This window comes from Mytilus edulis, chromosome 13 (assembly GCF_963676685.1).
Source record: "Mytilus edulis chromosome 13, xbMytEdul2.2, whole genome shotgun sequence".
NCBI lineage: Eukaryota > Metazoa > Mollusca > Bivalvia > Mytilida > Mytilidae > Mytilus > Mytilus edulis.
This window is the reverse complement of record NC_092356.1, coordinates 27,970,788-27,987,286: the sequence shown is the minus strand read 5'-3', so window position 1 is coordinate 27,987,286 and position 16,499 is coordinate 27,970,788. Positions and strand designations below refer to the sequence as shown.

The following is a 16,499-nucleotide window of genomic DNA, read 5'->3' as shown; positions in this document are numbered from 1 at the left end:
ATTCAATCAATGAAAATTATAATGAAATAAGTGTTTAAAAATACTATTATGCAAATGGTACAAAGTTCACAACATAAATTTCTTTAATTTAATATGATACTTGCTTTTTGTTAGAATACTTATTTCTCTGATGAGTCTTTTGTAGGCCAAAATCACGTCTGGCACAAATTCAAAATTTCAATCCTGTTATCAATGATGAGTTTATTTATTACATTGTGAATGTTTAATTTCAAATAGAATACCTTATCAATGGCTTTCCAATCCGCTATTTTCAAACCCTTTACAAATTTTGTTTTATCAAGTTTTGCCACGCAGCTTTGAGACATGTTACAATAAGGAACGGCTGGACCACACAGTGTACTATTAAAGCCTGGTGGTGGACATGGCAAACAATTGTTTTCTTGGTGTTTTGTGTCTGTATCACCACTACAGTATCCATAGTCACGTGACGACTCTAACCCTCCCTACAAAAAAGAAATACAAATATATTAAAGCGTGGTGGGGGACATGGCAAACAATTGTTTTCTTGGTGTTTTGTGTCTGTATCACCACTACAGTATCCATAGTCACGTGACGACTCTAAACCTCCCTACAAAAAACAAATACAAATCTATTAAAGCCTGGTGGGGGACATGGCAAACAATTGTTTTCTTGGTGTTTTGTGTCTGTATCACCACTACAGTATCTATAGTCACGTGACGACTCTAAACCTCCCTACAAAATACAAATACAAATATATTAAAGCCTGGTGGGGGACATGGCAAACAATTGTTATCTTGGTGTTTTGTGCCTGTATCACCACTACAGTATCCATAGTCACGTGACGATTATATACCTCCCTACAAAAAACAAATACAAATATATTAAAGCCTGGTGGGGGACATGGCAAACAATTGTTTTCTTGGTGTTTTGTGTCTGTATCACCACTACAGTATCCATAGTCACGTGACGATTATATACCTCCCTACAAAAAACAAATACAAATATATTAAAGCCTGGTTGGGGACATGGCAAACAATTGTTTTCTTGATGTTTTGTGTCTGTATCACCACTACAGTATGCATAGTCACGTGACGATTATATACCTCCCTACAAAAAACAAATACAAATATATTAAAGCCTGGTGGGGTACATGGCAAACAATTGTTTTCTTGGTGTTTTGTGTCTGTATCACCACTACAGTATCCATAGTCACGTGACGATTATATACCTCCCTACAAAAAACAAATACAAATATATTAAAGCCTGGTGGGGGACATGGCAAACAATTGTTTTCTTGGTGTTTTGTGCCTGTATCACCACTACAGTATGCATAGTCACGTGACGATTATATACCTCCCTACAAAAAACAAATACAAATATATTAAAGCCTGGTGGGGGACATGGCAAACAATTGTTTTCTTAGTGTTTTGTGTCTGTATCACCACTACAGTATCCATAGTCACTTGACGACTCTAAACTTCCCTACAAAAAACAAATACAAATCTATTAAAGCCTGGTGGGGGACATGGCAAACAATTGTTTTCTTGGTGTTTTGTGTCTGTATCACCATTACAGTATCTATAGTCACGTGACGACTCTAAACCTCCCTATAAAAAACAAATACAAATCTATTAAAGCCTGGTGGGGGACATGGCAAACAATTGTTTTCTTGGTGTTTTGTGTCTGTATCACCACTACAGTATCCATAGTCACGTGACGATTATATACCTCCCTACAAAAAACAAATACAAATCTATTAAAGCCTGGTGGGGGACATGGCAAACAATTGTTTTCTTGGTGTTTTGTGTCTGTATCACCACTACAGTATCTATAGTCACGTGACGACTCTAAACCTCCCTACAAAAAACAAATACAAATATATTAAAGCCTGGTGGGGGACATGGCAAACAATTGTTTTCTTGGTGTTTTGTGTCTGTATCACCACTACAGTACCCATAGTCACGTGACGACTCTAAACCTCCCTACAAAAAACAAATACAAATATAATTAAGCCTGGTGGGGGACATGGTAAACAATTGTTTTCTTGGTGTTTTGTGTCTGTATCACCACTACAGTACCCATAGTCACGTGACGACTCTAAACCTCCCTACAAAAAACAAATACAAATCTATTAAAGCCTGGTGGGGGACATGGCAAACAACTGTTTTCTTGGTGTTTCGTGTCTGTATCACCACTACAGTACACAAAGTCACGTCACGACTCTATACCTCCCTACAAAAAACAAATGCAAATCGTTTAAGACTTCCAATATTTGCCATATTACTAATACTGGTTATATGTTGTGCCAACAAAACAATAGCTTTATTAATAGCTGTATTACAAAATAGTTCATGAATAATTCTACACTTGCAGTGCTTTATTGATCATACATGTTTTTCATAAACAATTGTTCTTTGTAAAAAGTTGACACTTCATCCATAGAAAGACAGCCTTATTGGTAAATTTATTGGGTTTTATAATTTAGGTAAACATTACATTTGACATATGAACTAGCAGGTGTTAATTTGAATTCATGCATAAAGATAGTGATGTGATTTGAAATAAATCTAAACTGTCCTGTTGTTTTTAAATGCTTAATTTTACAATCTATACTATTAAACGAGAAGACCTCATTTTTGGTGTCGCTTCTCTTCTTTCCAGAATAAATTAATCAACACGCCTCTGTGTCCTATAGGTACAGTGCATAGTCGCTTTTGTCATCAATTCATATGATTATTCAGATTGAGTTATTTTAGGAGAAAAACGAGAAAAAAGGCATCCGGATATTGTCCCGTCATTGTACGAAATTTTAAGTCAGATTAGACTTCCGGTTTGCGTTTTTCTGTATACTTTGAACATACATATACTACGAATAAAGTGTATTTTCAGAATTTTATCTGCTATCATTTTCAAGTTTACTATCCACGGCGGTCACAGAGTTTATTAAATAGAGAGGGTCTGTATACTATATCAATGATCACCATGGATCGATTAGTAAACTTAGAATTGAAAGTAAATACGCTTTATTTATATAGTAATGAATGTTCATAATATACAGATAAGCGCTAAAATTATTCATGTGAACTATTGATACTTTTTCTGAAATTCTCCAGTCATTAAATCTTTTACAAAATTCATTAATTGCATAAAAAAAGATGTGGTATGATTGCCATGTTAAGACAACTCTCCACAAGAGACCAAAATGACACAGATATTAACAACTATATGTCACCGTACGGCCTTCAACAAAGAGCAAAGCCCTACCGCATACTCAGCTTCAAAAGGCCCGAAATGACAATGTAAAACAATGCAAACGAGAAAACTAGCGGCCTTATTTATGTACAAAAAATGAACGAAAAACAAATATGTAACACATAAACAAACGACAACCACTGAATTACAGGCTCCTTACTTAAATAAATGTTCATAATATACTAAATGTATGTTCATATTGAAATTGATAGAAAACCAAAAATTATGAACTGTGGAAATAAAGGTGGAGGGTAAAAAAACATTTTCCTTTCCCCAATAACCTATGACTTATGATACTTTTGCTGAAATTCTCCAGTCATTCTGTATTTTACAAAATTCTTCCAACAACACTTTACATACTTTAAACTACGCTCTGAATGCCCGCGATTTCGCGGGTGTGTTCTAGTTTACATATATAGTACAAACGTTTTTGTGTACATCTCAACTCTAAATGAAGAGCAAACAAAGTGGTATCTTTTAATTACACATCTTGCAATTTGAAATGCAAAAAGTCACTTTGCAATATTTTTAAAGCAGCATAGTCATGTTTTGTCAGTTTACGTCCCTTTAAACATTTTTTTTTGCTATTGTTAAGGTTGTTTTTTTTCAGTGTAACAACATAATGCACATAGACAAATGCCTGTCATTGTGATATTATATAGATATAAAGATACCAGAGGGACATTCAAACTCAAAAAGTTGAAAACAAACTGACAACGCCAGGGCTAAAAGAGAAAAAGACAGACAATAGTACACAAAACTCAACATGGAAAATTAAAGACTAATCAACAAGAACCAAACCAAAAACTGGGATGATCTCAGGTACTTCGGAAGGGTAAGCAGATCGTGATACACGTGTGGCACCCTTCGTGTTGCTCGTGCTTTTAAAAAAAAAGTGCAACATAGAAAAGACTGACTCTCAGTTGCAATACTAATTGTTTGTAAATTAAAAGATTATGGTAGCGATACTAACACATGATTTACTTGATGAACAAAGACAAATGTAGTTGGTGCTTTCTTGAAATAAAAACAAGAATACACACTTTATCTTGTTGAGCATACTCACTCGTGTACAAGACTAAAAAAAGATTAGAAATCACATGACCTAAATCTCTGTCATGTAATGAACAAGTATGGAGTAATTCTATTGATAATGGTTTGAAATTATACAAAATACATACTGTTTTCATAACATATTGGTAAGCAAGGTAAGGCCATCCACCAAACACTCCACAATCAGCATTCTTTCTACAACGCAACGAATTAAATAATTTATAAGGATACGATTATCATTTCGGTATAGGAATGTTGTTGACGTTTTCTTATAAATCACTCATAGTAAAATTATTATTACAGTCTTAGTAGCTGTGACAGTTTCATAACATTATATTATGCAAAACAGATCAACCCTCCATTTTTTTTCTTAAAATGTCCTGTACCAAGTCAGGAATATTTTAGTTGTTATCAAATAGTCAGTTACTATGTCTGTTTGTGTTTGATTTTGTAGTAGTACAGTGTTTCTGTTATTTCATTGTTTTACTCTTACAGTTGATATGTTCTCCTCTGTTTTAGTATGTAACCTGAATTTTTTTTCTCTCAATCGATTTATGACTTTTCAACAGCGGTATACTACATTTTCCTCTTCCTCGTATGTATTGTGTCTTATTGTGTGTTTTATATGTTACAGGGTGTTTATTTGAGATTACTATAATAAACCAATAGAACCCAACTCAAGTGTTATTTACGCCCAACTTGATGAGTCTACAAATATTACATTTCACAAACATATATTATCTATGAAAAATTGTGGAAAAAAAATCTATCAACCTATATGATTTTATCAAGAAATACCTGTACTGTTATTTAAGATTGTAATACAACTATACATTCCGATTACTTGGCTAGTCATAAAACCAGGTTTAACCCCAAATATTGTTCTTAAAATGACTAAAACCATGTCAGGAATATGTCAGTTGTTATCTGTAATCTGTTTCTATGTATGTTCTGTTGTTGCATTGTTTTCCTCCCAAAATTGATATGCTTCGGTCGGTTTTAGTTTGTTATAATGTACCAGGATTTGTTTTGCTTTATAGAATTATGTTCATTGAACAGTGGTATACTACAGTTGCATTTTTTACTAATAAAACAAACCAATGAATTGTATAAAAAAAATCTTAATTTACCTGGTAACATCTTCAAATCCATCACAATCAACAACTTGCTCAACTGATAAATTTACTAGCGGCTGTCCTGACAAAGCCCACTGTCCCTCTATGTTTTCAATCGTGCTAAAATTAAAGTTAAAGCAAATAAATACAATAAATACTGATAGTTGTGTTTAGTTTATACACTGTTCTTTATATGAGCCGAACTTTGCAAATGCATATAATAGTATACCTCTTTTATCTTGTACACTTCTCATTTATCAAAATTCAAAAAAAAAAATCTGTCATTGAATTTGATTAATTAATTTAAGGAATATGTCTCCATTATACAAGCTGTGATTCTTTGTCCGACTTTGGCTTTATCATTTTTTTCCTTTTTCATTGATAAAAAGCTCTTAATTTTTTAAGCTTTGGGTTTTCAAATATGTTGACTCGAGCATCACTGAAGAGACCATCTCATTTGGTGCAGTAAAACTGGTACCGTTTATGTTATTTGTGTAAATTTGGAACATATAGTAACCATAAAAACGTACCTAAATGCCCAGCAAGATCCAGCTGCCCCTAAAATACATCACGAAATTTTAGTTTTTTATTCACAATTTTCTTCTGTATGAAATTTGTTATTGAGAAACCTTTTGTTTGTAATTTTGAAACTGTATTAGTAGGTGTAATACCACTAAATAATAGCACGTCACATCCGGTTGCATACGAAAAAGGGTCGAAAATAATCGAATTTGACAGTTTTAGGAAATTAATCCTAGTACATTTTATTGCAGTAAAATATTTCATAGTAATAAACATATATCTTGGGTGTTGCAAAGCATCATTATTTTTTTTATTCGGTGTTTCTATAAAATATTTTGAATACTTGAGGTTGCATGGTTACTAAAGCTTGTATACAGGATAAAAAAGGGAGAAAATTTGATTAGTTAAATTCCATATATGCAATGAACATTTGGTGATATTTTGTATGTATAAAAAAGAAGATGTGGTATGATTGCCAATGAGACAACTATCCACAAAAGACCAAAATGACACAGAGATTAACAACTATAGGTCACCGTACGGCCTTCAACAATGAGCAAAGCCCATACCGCATAGTCAGCAATAATAGGCACCGATAAGACAATGTAAAACAATTCAAACGAGAAAACTAACGGCCTTATTTATGTAAAAAAAATGAACAATCAAAGAGCTGAAAGCTCTGAAGAAAAATGACGCCACTGTCTCATATATTGGGATAGTTTTTATGCAAGTCTTGATTTTCACATACCGTAATTAGTTTAACAATGCAACATGTCTCGTAAGCATATAATTGATATTCGTATATATGTGTGTGTGTGAAGTGAAGGTGACAACTGGCTGTTTTTTAAAGACAAATGAATAGGTCAAGACTACCTGAATTGTACAAATAAATACCGTAGAAAGGCTTGTACATTTCTCACTGGTACATAGTCTGAATCCGGATCCGTTCGCGCCCACTCATGTTCGCCCCCTTTCACTTTCACACCCTGAATGTTCGCACCCAATCTTAATTGGTTTTGTGTTTAATAACTCTGTAAGCAAGTGTTTTCTTATAAGTATAATTGTTGTCATTGTCTCAAAATAAAGTGAGACAGCATTTTTATTTGTGTTGAATAAATCTTAATCATGTTTTGGATAGAGTATTGTTAAAAATAATAATAATCCTTTCTAATTAAAGTGGTATTTTGTGTTGAATAACTCTTAATCATGTTTTGGTTAGTGTATTACTATAACTTTGTTTCATTGACTTCTTTCAAAATGAAGTGAGATTCTGACTATGTTTTTTTCTGTGTGTTGAATAGATTTTATCATGTTTTGGTTATAATAGTGGATTGCTATATTTTGGTTCCTATATTTTATTGTTTCGTTGTTTCAGATCAAAGGGACCAAGCTGTTAAAAACAATTATCTTTTGTGTTTTTCCTTTAAAATCTTCAATGTTTTACTCATACCAAGCTATAAATACATTCAGTATTTACACCAAAGCAATTTAAAACAACAATCATGATTTTCCAATTATTCAACTTGAATTTGAATTAAAATTGAGCGCGAATGAGTAGAGTGCGAACGGACCTTGGGTGCGAACGTGCGAGGTGCGAACCTGCAAGGTGCGAAAGTGTATTGGGCGCGAACAGACCTGATACCACAAACTATTAAGTAAATAATCTTTTTGTTACTGTTATCAAAGTCTAATGAAACTCAGGTAATTTCAAACATTTGTCAAAGAATTCTAGTCAAACCGGCACCTGGTTAAATTGGCACCTGGACAAATCAGCACCTGGTTAAATCGACACCTGATATAGTCAATTCGTCACCCATGTTAAATATATATTTTAACAGTATTTTAAGCAAAAAGAGTAAAAATAAGTAAGGGGTTGCCAGAATTTTTTTCAGTATTTAAGCAAAAAGAGTTAAATACTAACTTTCACATTTTTGGGTGTTCATTGTACATTTTGTATATATTTATTTTTCTCAACTAAATGACATTTTTGGTGTATTTTTAATGATATATATATGAGTAGTCAAAATAATTATTACGTCTGGCAAGGCTTTTTTAATTTTATTCTGGGACACCTTTCTATGACCGCAAGGCTATGTTAATTTTTTTCTGGGACGCCTTCCTAAGAAAGCCTTCCTACGTTCTTCGTAGGAAGACGTCACAGAAAAAAAATAAAATAGCCTTGCCAGACGTCATAATTATTTGGACTAATACATGAGATATTGGATATTTTTATGCATTATTTAAACCAGTTGAGCATTTTACAGGATTGTTTGTTTAATGCTTTTTAAACTTTACTGGAAAAAAAACACCTTAAATTTGCTTATTATTTGGCATGAAAGTTTGATTTATTGAAAGGGACTCATAGTTTTCCATTTTTTTTTTAATAATTGTCTAATTGTTAAAACAACAGCTTGGGTAAGGGCTTCGTTGTTTACCTTTATACACAACAACATAATTTCACTTTGGTTTCGTTGTTTACCTAAATACACAATAACATATTCACTATGTACTTGGTAACAGTTATTAATTAATTGAATAGAAAATATTATAACAAATATTATTGGATGCCGAATTGACGTCAAATAGGTGCCGATTTGACTAGATGCCAATTTAACCAGGTGCCGACTTGACTTGTACGTTTCAATTCCTCTGCGATCGTTTGCGGTATTTTCTTGAGAAAAACCTATTTTCCATCATCATAGAGAAGAAGAAACTGCTTGAAAATGATTCTGGAACGCTTCATGATTGTTAAAATAAGTTAAATTCACTCAAAAAACAATTTTAAAACTTGCGATGTTTAAACAGGAAGTTTCAAAAGCACGTGTAAAAAAAGAAATTAACCGGTGAGAGTGGAAATCCGTACATAACAGATATCACTATAGTACGACTTTGAAAGCAAAACAGTTCCATCCTTTTGTAAAACAGTCTTTAATATACCTATCACATTAATGTTTGAAGGGTCTTAAGCTTATTCAAACCATAAAAGTCGGTATGAAACACCAAAACGGAATGAACAATAACCGATTACGTTTTGTAGTTTACAAATTCTAAACTGGTTCCCGTCAAACTACAACACTTTGTCCGAGTGTAGTGGAATACAAGCAGAAACCAGTTTGTTTGTAAACTGGTTCCTGGCTGATTACTACACAATGACCTCTCATGCATAATTAATGATAACACAAGCAGATTCCAGTTTGTATAGAAAATAGTAAATACGAAACCAAGCGCGGTAGGCAGAGAAATGTAATGAAGTTCAGGTCGCCAGTAAGGTCCAAAAAACAAATATGTAACACATAAACAAACGACAACCACTGAATTACAGGCTCCTGACTTGGGACAGGCATATACATAAATAATGTGGCGGGGTTAAACATGTTAGCGGGATCCCAACCCCCCTAACCTGGGACAGTGGTATAACAGTACAACATAAGAACGAACTATAAAAATCATACATGTAGTACTGCACAGGGTAAAATTGTACCCATGCCTAGTATTTCTTTATTCCAAAAAGTGCAAATGTGACAGACTAATAAGGGATACTCAATGGTGGTACAAAATGTATTACACCTTGGACTGCGTACTGGTTTACACATGAGTGTTCTGTGACATCGTTACTTTATTCGAGTTCAACTGATGATTCTTGTGTAGTCTTTGTGTAGACCAAGCGTGCATAGCAAAATGTAAATCCTCGTATATATATATATGACGAGTTTAACAACTGATTCATTATTTTCAGGCAAGGAAACGAGGGATATCCATTTTATACTCGTCGTAGTGGTTAAAAAGCGCATTCACTTTTTACTTTATTATTTTTTGGATAGCAACATCTGATATAGCTTATTAATATATTCTTACCCTGGTTCTTGACGGATGTCACCACATTCTTAGGAACCCAGTCAAATGAATCAGGCAGATAAAATCCCTTTTCACCTTTGATATATCTAAATTATAAAGCTGAATTATTATAATTTTAGATGTTTAAATTATAGATCAAATAATTTTTAAATTAAATATGTTTCTGAAATGCGTTTACTTACCATTCTTTAAGAAAAAAGTTCGAACCAATTGTCTTTTCGTAGATTTCAATTAATTATTAAAAATGCAGAAAAGTTACATTTTATACTATTCTCGTTAATATCAGTTAGTGCACCTAAAATCTAAGATCAGACAAATCTGCCTAATAATCTTTACGTGTTAAAATGTACCTGTCGTTTTCAAACGTTGGAGGTTTACGGTCGGACATCAGGATTTTACTGTGAAATTCGGATGGAGACATGTCAGCAAACTTATTCAAGGCAAAAGTTGTCTCTGGCCTACAAAAAATGGTCAAATAGCTTAATTTTAGTAATATAAAAATATATGCTATTTCAATATTCTACGAAAGAATCGATATAATAGTCTTTTACAGAATTCGATTCATTAAATTTAGTTAAAAAGATGGATATATTTTCATGAGCTATATACTGAAGTCTTATATAAAAAGAAAATGGATGTTATCGAGTAAAATATTTTATCCTGTAACGTAGGGGAAAAGGCAAGGGAACGAATATCTGACAAAAATTCAAAAAGCTCACCTAAGTACATCCTAAATACACTGTTTAGCTTGGTTACTCAGCAACAAGTAATAAACGGGCAAATCTTGTATATAAAAAAAAATCCTAAATAATAATTTCTCAAATCCAATTCTTTTTAATTTTTTTAATTTTTTATTCATTTACTCAAATATTTTTTTGAATTGCACGTCTAGAATAACAGAATGTTGGAAGTATTTTACCAAAATTGTGTTTTATTGTAATATTTTTTTAATTATTTTTTTTTCATATATCATCATAATTTATAATCAGTACTGTAATTGACTGGTGTTGTTTTATTCAGAAGTAGTAAGATTCAATGCTTTAAAATACTGACTGTATTTAACAGGTAATCAATAAATCAATAATTCATTGTTATAACAACACCTATTGTATTTTGTTTGTAGGCATAGGTTGAATATATATTTTTCAAATGTTGGCATAGGTTGAAGACACCGTATGAATTTGCAACATTGTCTCAACAGCAATCCTTAAATATGTGGCACTGAAAGACTTTTTAATATTATGGGAATAGGTGAATACATTACAGCAGAATTCATTGAGTGTGTAGTTAAACGTCGAATCTTTGGTTAGCTTGCTTGTTAGCTGAACCGTGAAGTCAGGTTACAATGTCAGATTACAATGTATGTATACTACCCTCCTTTCGAGTTGCGGACCATCAAAAAGCAACAAAGGTATGGGAAAAATCGTAAAATGCCCTGATGTTTTGACAAAGCGAGTTGTAATTGAAACAAATACAAATCGTTCAGCGCCTTTGTCTTCAGATATCTCAAGGCAAACAAGAAGCTAATTGTTAAATTACTTACTGGTACATTTTGTTATATTTATTGATGGTCTTTATGTTATTATAAAATACATCAAATCTCTTCTGCTCTTCGTTGACTCCATTATATTCTTTACCGTTCTCCAGTTTCCATGTCCTTAAAAATCATCATTATTATTTATCTTCAAAAATTATTTTGAATCAAATATATATGCAGTTTATATTCCCGTTTGAATGGTTTTAAACTTGTATTTGTTGGGGCCCTTTATAGCTTGCTGTTTGGTGTAAGCCAAGACTCTGTGTTGAAGGCCGTACCTTGACCTATAATGATTTAATTTTTTAAATTGTTACTTGGATGTATGGAGAGTTGTCTCATTGGCACTCGCACCACATCTTCCTATATCTATCTACAATCGCTTATATTAAATTGAAGCGGATTTAGAGAAATGCGGCTAATGTAGCTCCATATATTATATGTAAGAAGATGTGGTATGAGTGTCAATGAGACAAGTTCAGACAAGTTCAGGCAACTCTCCATCCAAACCATAATGTTTACAAAGTTAACAAACTGGGGTTTGAAATCCAAAGTAAATGTAAATAACTGATTCTATAAGAGTGCATGTGCAAGGATGCTAAGCTAAATAAACTCATAGGAAAAGAGAAGGCTTCATTCGCATCATTGAGGGTACTGTAAAGTGTCTTATTGGTAATCACAACACATTTCCTTATTTTACTTTGAGTATATGTATTACAAAAACTGTTTGAATTTGATTCTTTGAACACATTTGTGTAAACTGTTTGAGCTACAGACTCGCTCCTAAGCCCCCACTCCAAAACAATAAGTTTGACGTTACCAATGGAGTATTATAATGGCATTGATGGTATTGGACACCTACGTGCCAAACATGTTTATGCAATTAGCATTTTAAGAATCTAGAGGACTATGGGGAATCTCATTGTTCGTACACCAAAATGGAAATAACGTTACGTCATTCAAGATTGAATTTGTACTGTTTATTACGTTTTAAACCAATCATAACGTTTTGGTGGGTACGCTTTTGAAAATATTACCCATAATGCTTTAGATTCTAAAACGGCGAAATGCAAAGCCATGATACATTTCAGCGGAATTTCGTCGCCAGTGTCACTAATGTATTCAACTTACTGAAATAATTGTTTTGCTAAATCTGCGTCTTCAGTGTAAAGAAAGCTGGAAAAAAATATAAATTGTGACTGAAGGGAAAACAAAATAATGTCTCCTTTTTCTACATGTATAAAAAAAATATTCAAGAAGTTCATTTTCAATTTCATGCGTTTAATTATAACAATGTTGCTTTCAACACCGAGATAAATGATGCAATTCATGTCAATTTGGTTTTTTTTTTCATTCCTTCATGAGTTCAAGTTCATCAGATCACATGTTTTCAATATATATTACTGGTCGAGGACCAGTTACCGTCACTTTTTGTCAGTATATTTCATTTATCTTCTTAACGTGAGAACATTTAAATCTATCCTTTGACAAGGAAAGTGGTTACCAAAAATACTTTAATATTTTAATTGGTAAGTATTTAAAATTAACTAATTTTTTGAGAAATTTACTTTTTACGGCGTTCGATTTCGTACGAGATTTGAAGATGCCGAAATTGTTACAATTCTCTCTCAATGGTAAAACTATAATAACTCTGACTTAAAAGGCATCTAAAACCAACCGTCACGTTTAATCATATACCGCTTTATTGAGCCTCATGTACAAAGCAGCTACTAGTTCCACACTAGTGGTATTCACGTGTTAATAAAAACACAGTTAATGAATTAATCTGATAGTAACTCATATAACCATATATCTGTAAGCGTAAAGACAAATAACTACCAGCACTTATTATATCAGTGTGTTTGGTTAGATATCAAAACAATGCTAAACCTGAACAAGTCAATCATGTTTGTCATATATAAACACGAAACCGTTTAAAACGGTGTTCTTGTGATTGGCAGCTGGGTTTCTACACTACCTTGGTTGCTTTTACTGTAAATCGTGTGACGTGTTCGGCGTCGATGTCTAATTGTACTCATCATTGTGTGCCTAATCGTATGCAGAGGAAACTAAATATTGTAGCTGAAATACCGTTGAATTGAGCTCAAATTTTGATATATCATACTGACACCGAATGGCATAAGGATTTTGACTGCTGGTGAAAAATTCGTACTCGACAGTCATTCGTCTCAACTCGGCCGATTCCGTACTCTCATCTAACAAGGAGAGTAGCGGATTCTACCGAGGATTGCCGAATGACCCGACAGTATCACCATCCCAATATAGTCAGCATTTTTTGTTGACATGAAATATCATTAATATGATTATATTGTATCCGAACACTAGACTAAACTAATTCCTAGTTACATCGCAGGAGCAGTATATTTTATAACAAGTATGACGAAAAAAGTGCGGAAAACTGATAATTTGAGTGAACTTTCCAAGGACTATAATAACTCTGCACAAACTCATTAGCCCGAACTTTGTAACTTGTCATGATGAAACAATATACCAAATATCAAATATCAAATCAATATCTTCAAGCACGAAGAAAAGTCAGACAGACAGACAGACAGACAGACAGACGTAACGTAATTGGTAGTCTTACTACGCACATATTGGAATATTGTTTGGAGCCCTTACACACACACAAACACACACGTTTGGTATAGGTCAGACTTTTATGGTACAGTGGTACATATGTGTATTAGGGAGCTGCCATGTGATTGTTATCATGGTTAGGGGGGGCTAGTCTTTTTAACGCAAAATTCCTGTACTGATTTTTTTTTTTTCAAATTTCATCCTAGCACCCCAAAAATCAAATGGTACATTGTAGCTCCCTTACCACGAGTCAATCATAACATGATATAATCTTTTTTTTTAAAACATTCTGTTGATGATTTTTTTCTTCCTTTTAATTCACACACAGGTTTGTCTACCCTATGCATACATTGCAGCTGTATTTGACACACTTTTTCGGACGTGTTTTGCTTGTAATGCTCTTTAACTCTTTCATTAATTAGACTTCCAACTTTTTAGTCCATCTACACTGATAAGTCTTAGGTAGACAAAACGCGTGTCACCATGATCACACATGACAATATTTAAGCCTGGCGGTATCTTTCTTATTCCAGCTTTCCAATTGTGAACTTTCCATTTCTAAGTAGCAACATTCCAGCAGCACCTGCATACGGGGTATATATCTCCCAATTGATACGATATTCCCGTGCTTGTATTTTCTATCATGATTTTCTTGATAGAGGGTTGTTGCTCACAAGGAAGCTATTAAACCAACAGTTCCAAATGGTGAAGTTGAAATCATCCCTTCGTAAATTTTACGGACGCCATCACGAGTTGGTTGGCCGTTATGGAATAACCGTTTCACAAATGATATCGAATATGTTCCTTACGTCGTAACTACGATCCCCTTCCCTTTCATGAATGTGACCTACCAAATTAGACTATTTACCGGATTTGTTATCACATAAGCAACACGACGGGTGCCACATGTGGAGCATGATCTGCTTACCCTTCCGGAGCACCTGAGATCAACCCTAGTTTTTGGTAGGGTTCGTGTTGCTTATTCTTTAGTTTTCTATGTTGTGCCATGATAAGATAAGATAAGATAATTTTTTATTAACCAATCATGGTGCCCGAAATTTGAGCTATACAATTGAATGAATTACAAAATAAAGCACAGAAAATGATTAGAATGATTAAAGTACAATTAAACAAAAAAAAAACCACATGAATACACATTCACACTAATTAACCTTATATAAACCAAGTTATTGACAAAACTTAGTTGCTATCAGTGCCACTGTGACCTGGAGAAATTACATGTGTGCTATTGTCATGATTGTTTGTCTGCTTGTCTTTTTCATTTTTAGCCATGGCGTTGTCGGTTTGTTTTCGATTTGTGAGTTTGACTGCATGTCCCTCTGGTATCTTTCGTCCCTCTCTTTGATGAGTCTCAAGTCATCTCTTGGAATCAATATATAAATTTCCGAATAACTACAAACATGTATAAAGTAAACCATAACCGATCATACATAAGGGTCAGGATAGGGGATCTTTAAATCTGCATTTACTATTTTTTTCTTTTTCTTTATGTTTTGCTCGCAACTCTCTATAAACTCTATTAATCTATTTTCTATGTTTATTTGGCCCATATTCTTTAGTGTTGGCCTATTATTCTTTATTCTGTAAACCCCTTTCAGACCCTCGTAAATGTATCACCAAAAAAGTAATATATATACATCGCCGGTTTATAATCAATTATCTTGAACATCCAAAATTGACTCTCTTTTCTGAATTAAATTGTGTATAATAATAATCATTTGAAAATTTGTTACTAAAGAACATCATGAAATAGATCTTATGTTCATTGTATGCAAATACATTTTTTCTTCATAAATCCAATTATTTTGCAGCTTTGATCTTTTACAGATCCCTAATTCGTGATACTCATGGCCTGCCATACATATCACCAGTTCTTTGTTGACAAAGTTCACAAATCAAAACAATGTAGATATTAACCCATAACGACTGAATTTTGAAAATATAACATGCACATTGAAAACAAGTGATAACAAAGGAATATTAATTGATAAACTTGATGAAAATCTCACCCGACAGTTATATTTACAAGCCATAGCAGAATGAATATCTCATGTGATCTCTCCATTTCAAAACAATGTCGATAAAAATAGATGTCATAAATATGGAGGCCTTCAGGTGACAGAACATGGAAATGATGAATGATTTACAAATGTATTTATTTGTAGGTGAATAGTAATGATAAGATGGTGCCACCGATTCAAATAAGATTTGCTACCAGTGGATTCATACTTTTTAAAAACATAGAAGAAATTTAAAAAGTATTATAGAATTACCGAACTCCATCATGGTAAATGTGTATCCCTCTGTACATGTGTGTATTATAAAACATCATATTCCGCACAATTAACAACAACCAGTATATCATCCATGACTTTAACTATGCTATTACTATCTAGTACTGATTTACTCAAAATGTATAATTAATACATGTACTGGTGTTAAAAAAGATGAGCGAAAGATCCCAGAGGGACATTAATTCAACCTCATAGATCGAAAATTAACTGACAGCGCCATGTCTAAAAAAGAAAAAGACAGACAAACAAACAATAGTACACAAGATGAAC

At 33.1% G+C, this 16,499-nt stretch overlaps 1 protein-coding gene across 2 annotated transcripts in view; it reads right to left on the bottom strand.

Moving 5' to 3' along the window:
* Positions 1 to 16,053, bottom strand: part of LOC139502197 (cysteine proteinase 1-like) — a 42,578-nt gene extending 26,525 nt beyond the window's left edge. For both annotated transcript variants that reach the window (XR_011658747.1, XM_071291622.1), the window contains exons 1-9: positions 15,945 to 16,053; positions 12,445 to 12,489; positions 11,323 to 11,436; positions 10,130 to 10,237; positions 9,780 to 9,865; positions 5,933 to 5,960; positions 5,418 to 5,522; positions 4,416 to 4,482; positions 243 to 464 (exon numbers count right to left, since the gene is read on the bottom strand). Coding sequence is in view for 1 of the 2 variants with exons in the window: in XM_071291622.1 (XP_071147723.1) it covers positions 243 to 464; positions 4,416 to 4,482; positions 5,418 to 5,522; positions 5,933 to 5,960; positions 9,780 to 9,865; positions 10,130 to 10,237; positions 11,323 to 11,436; positions 12,445 to 12,489; positions 15,945 to 16,000 (831 nt within the window). In the remaining variant the exon portion in view is untranslated. The remainder of the gene's footprint in view (positions 1 to 242; positions 465 to 4,415; positions 4,483 to 5,417; positions 5,523 to 5,932; positions 5,961 to 9,779; positions 9,866 to 10,129; positions 10,238 to 11,322; positions 11,437 to 12,444; positions 12,490 to 15,944) is intronic.
* Positions 16,054 to 16,499: the final 446 nt, after the last annotated feature.